The sequence below is a fragment of the Branchiostoma belcheri genome, unplaced genomic scaffold (genome assembly GCF_001625305.1).
Source record: "Branchiostoma belcheri isolate BF01 breed outbred unplaced genomic scaffold, Haploidv18h27 scaffold41, whole genome shotgun sequence".
NCBI lineage: Eukaryota > Metazoa > Chordata > Leptocardii > Amphioxiformes > Branchiostomatidae > Branchiostoma > Branchiostoma belcheri.
The window spans coordinates 1,298,533-1,301,986 of NW_017804032.1; the positions used below are offsets into that span (position 1 = coordinate 1,298,533).

General features: G+C 41.4%; 1 protein-coding gene across 1 annotated transcript; it reads right to left on the bottom strand.

The window, feature by feature from the left end:
* Positions 1-6: 6 nt before the first annotated feature.
* LOC109477721 (espin-like) lies at positions 7-2,899 on the bottom strand. The gene is made up of 6 exons (XM_019779067.1): positions 2,887-2,899; positions 2,636-2,779; positions 2,313-2,498; positions 1,769-1,857; positions 1,149-1,247; positions 7-525 (listed from the first exon to the last, which is right to left on the bottom strand). Exons 1-6 carry the CDS (start codon positions 2,897-2,899, stop codon positions 337-339), a joined length of 720 nt encoding a protein of 239 aa, XP_019634626.1. The 3' UTR covers positions 7-336.
* Between the last annotated feature and the right edge of the window lie 555 nt (positions 2,900-3,454).

Below are 3,454 nucleotides of genomic sequence, written 5' to 3' on the forward strand. Positions count from 1 at the left end.
TAATCAATCCAGATAACCAGTCAAGGTTCTTTTGTTGGCTTTCTCTAATGGTGCAAGCTTTCTCGGGGCTACCCTCCTGCTAGCAAGAACAATTTACCTGAACATGAAACCCTGTGAGTGCATTGTTCAGTATCTTATAGAAGAAGTAGAAATGAGGGAGAACCACAGAAATGCAAAACTATTTAAACTGTGTACTTAAAACACTGTAGAACCTCCCTTTCTGTCCTTTGCCAAAATGGCGTCACTGTGAAATTTTCAGGATTTATACATGTAGCACCAACAAAAGAACCCCTGCCAGATTCACCTGATTGGAGAATGGTTCTATCTACTGTTTATCTAGAGTGCTGTTCTCTCTGGTTCTACCTCCTCCCGTGGCGGTTCTGGTGGTTTTGTCTCCTGATCTTTGGGTTCCTTTGATTTCTCCATCTTTTTCTTGACAAGATTTCTTTTCCACGTGGGCATGGCTGCCAACTTTTTCTTCCTCTCATCCTCTTTTCTTTTCACTTCATCTTCTTCTGATCTCACCTGAAGGAGAAATAGTTAATGTAATCATGTAATCGCTTGTTGCTTTTGACTATGCAAATACTGTTCAGCATGGCTGAGTTTATGGCTTTGTATGTCTGTCTGTTCAAATAGGTTTGGTTTCATGGTGGGACGTGACTTTGACAGTTGATTGATAGGGGTCACTCATGCTTGAAAGTGACCCAGCACATACAAAATGTACCAGGTGGGTGATAAAGAACAATATATTTTTCATGTTCTGTGCATTTCTTTGTGTTTTAATCATACTTATAAATGTCATACTTCAAATTCCAATTACATGTATTATGAAATCAAGGGCCACATATTTTGGTCAGTCGGAGACTGCAATTTAGTGGAAAGGGATGTCCATGTGAAAAGGGGCATTTCCATTTTCAACAGGGATGAACATGTCCTGACATGAGTCATATATGTCATCCCTCAAATGAGACAGGGGCAGATGCGTATTGAGGGCACTTTTGACCTCTTGTTGAAGTCACATTTCCAAGTGACTTAGGTTTAGGGTCATTTCAACCTAATAAGGACCAGAATGCTGGTGTAAAGCTTCCTGATAACCACTTTATCTTTGTGTACAGTTTTAGCATTTTAAGTCTTTCTAGTTTCCTGACCTCTTGTTGTTTCTGCTGTTTTTCCTGAAGCAGTTTTCTCTTCCAGTCTGGCACGTTGGCCCACTTGTCCTCCACCTCCTTCTGCTGCTCCAAAGTCTCCTACAAAAGATCATTTCAGATACACACTGTAAAAACTTTTCTTTGTCTGACTTTTTGACTTTATCTCACTCTCCAAAACCTGTACTGTAAACTGTCATGATTACATTATTAGGGAAAAGAGTCGTAACAAGTCGTTTGGTGTAATATAGCTAGCTGCCGCTGGTGTGTTACGCTGAAGGGCGGTTATACCGGCTATAACAATACCGATACTGAAAATGACTGCAGTTGCCACATTACAGCAATGGTGTATTGAGGTTTGAGTATGTCAGATTTTCTGGTAGTCATACTACATGTATTAGCATCTATTATCTTTACTGGGAGCATTTCTGGGTCAAGAGTTTTGGCAAGAGATGGAACCCCAATGTGAGTAATCATTTTGCCTATCAGCTAGAAAAACATAGAAGGAATAGCACATCCCATTGTGGATGCCCATATGCAAATTAAAGCAATGTAGAAAATATAACAACGTATGCATGGGCAGTAAGGAAGATTAAAAAACAAACAAGAGTATTACTACTTACCATCACTTGTTTATTCCTTTTCTCATACAGAGCTTTCTTCCACGTAGGCAAATCCTCTGGTATGTCCACAACCTTCAGGTTGGAAGGATCTAAAGGTAGTAACATGTATGCAGTTATTCATCTTTTTATTGAGATTTACCACATTTGCAGGTGACTATCAACTTTCCAAGATGTCAACCTGGAGACCTGACTGTGAGGTTTGATCCACTCACCATGGGATTGACCCTAACTCTTTTCAATAAGTGTGGTGGGTTCTTAAACATGCTTGAGGTGTGGTTCTCCTCAAACATGGGACCCCTGAGAGAATGTTCTTAACTGAAGCTAGGTGCTCATTTTCACCTGAGTCAAGAGAGGAAATACCGGTAACGTAGGTGTGTAAGGTCTTTCCAAAAGGCACATCACCGGGGCCTGTCAGGGATTCTAATCCAGAACATTTGGATTCTAAGTAAACAACCTTAAACACAAGACCACCTGGCCTGTTTCTCATAGCATAATCTTATTTGTATTTGCAGAGAAGTCTCAAGTAGGAAGTCTTGAATCTTACCCAGCTCATCATCCAGCTTAAGTTTTGGCTTAGGAGGGGCAGGTGGAGGCTTCTTTACAACCCCTTCAGGTGGAAGATGTGGACTCTTCCCCTGGTTCAACTCTGAACTCCCTGGGATGTGACCATTTGGCTGGTGGGGGAGATCTCTGGTTGCTGTTGGTTCCACAACAATGGTTGCTCCTGGGACTAAGGAAAAGAAACAGAAATTTGATACTGAACATATTACACAAAGTCTTATACATGTATTTCATGCTTTAGCTGCTTTGTCAGCATGAATAAACAAAGACAAAACAAACACAGATAAAACAAATAAACAAACTCACCAGGCGGCTGGACGTTCCTGGTTCCAGTCTTCCTCTGACCCACCTTAGCCTGGATCTCTGCCAGCAGTGCATCATGGGAGTCTGATGAACCGGTGGAGGAACTTCGTCTGGAGTTCTTACTGCCCGTGTCTGAAGCCACATCAGCTGGGAAGGTTAGTAACTCGTCATTATACACGTACTGTTACAATGCATGTACTAAAAAAATCTTTGATTGTGACGCTGCAAAAGCAAAGTCTGATCTTGGTATGTACATGTATCTATCATCTTCTTGAGATGCAATGAAACAGTCTTACACACATGTAGGCACACACAAGTACACACACACATGAACACATACACAATGTACAAACACACACACACACACACACACACACACACACACACACACACACACACACACACACACACACACACTACACACTACACTACACACACACACACACACACACACACACACACACACACACACACACACACACACACACACACACACACACACAATCATGCGCCTGTTAGAAGCCTATGTGACTGACCTTGAACTTTTGTTGTTTGATTCTGCGGTTTAAAGACTGCTGGCGGATGACCTTGACGATGGAGGGGTTGAAGCTGTGGTTTTGAGCCTGGACCTGGAGTGTCGTGTCGCACACCACCGTGGCTGTCTTGAAATGCAGATCTGTTGCAAAAAGGAAAATTATCAAAAATTATAGTCAAGCCTACTTCTGGTATTTGAGTCTCTTATAATCTGATGTGAATACCTTATTACGTAAAACATAATATCTAGACTGTTATTTCATTAATACCATGTATAAGTTGCTGTTC

Bases quoted from the DNA above. Each gene is read 5' to 3' on its own strand.
- LOC109477721 (XM_019779067.1), bottom strand. The intron at 1,248-1,768 runs GTAAGTAGTAAT...GATCTTTTGTAG, and splicing joins AAAGGAATAAACAAGTGATG to GAGACTTTGGAGCAGCAGAA. The intron at 526-1,148 runs GTCAGGAAACTA...TTTCTCCTTCAG, and splicing joins AACAGCAGAAACAACAAGAG to GTGAGATCAGAAGAAGATGA.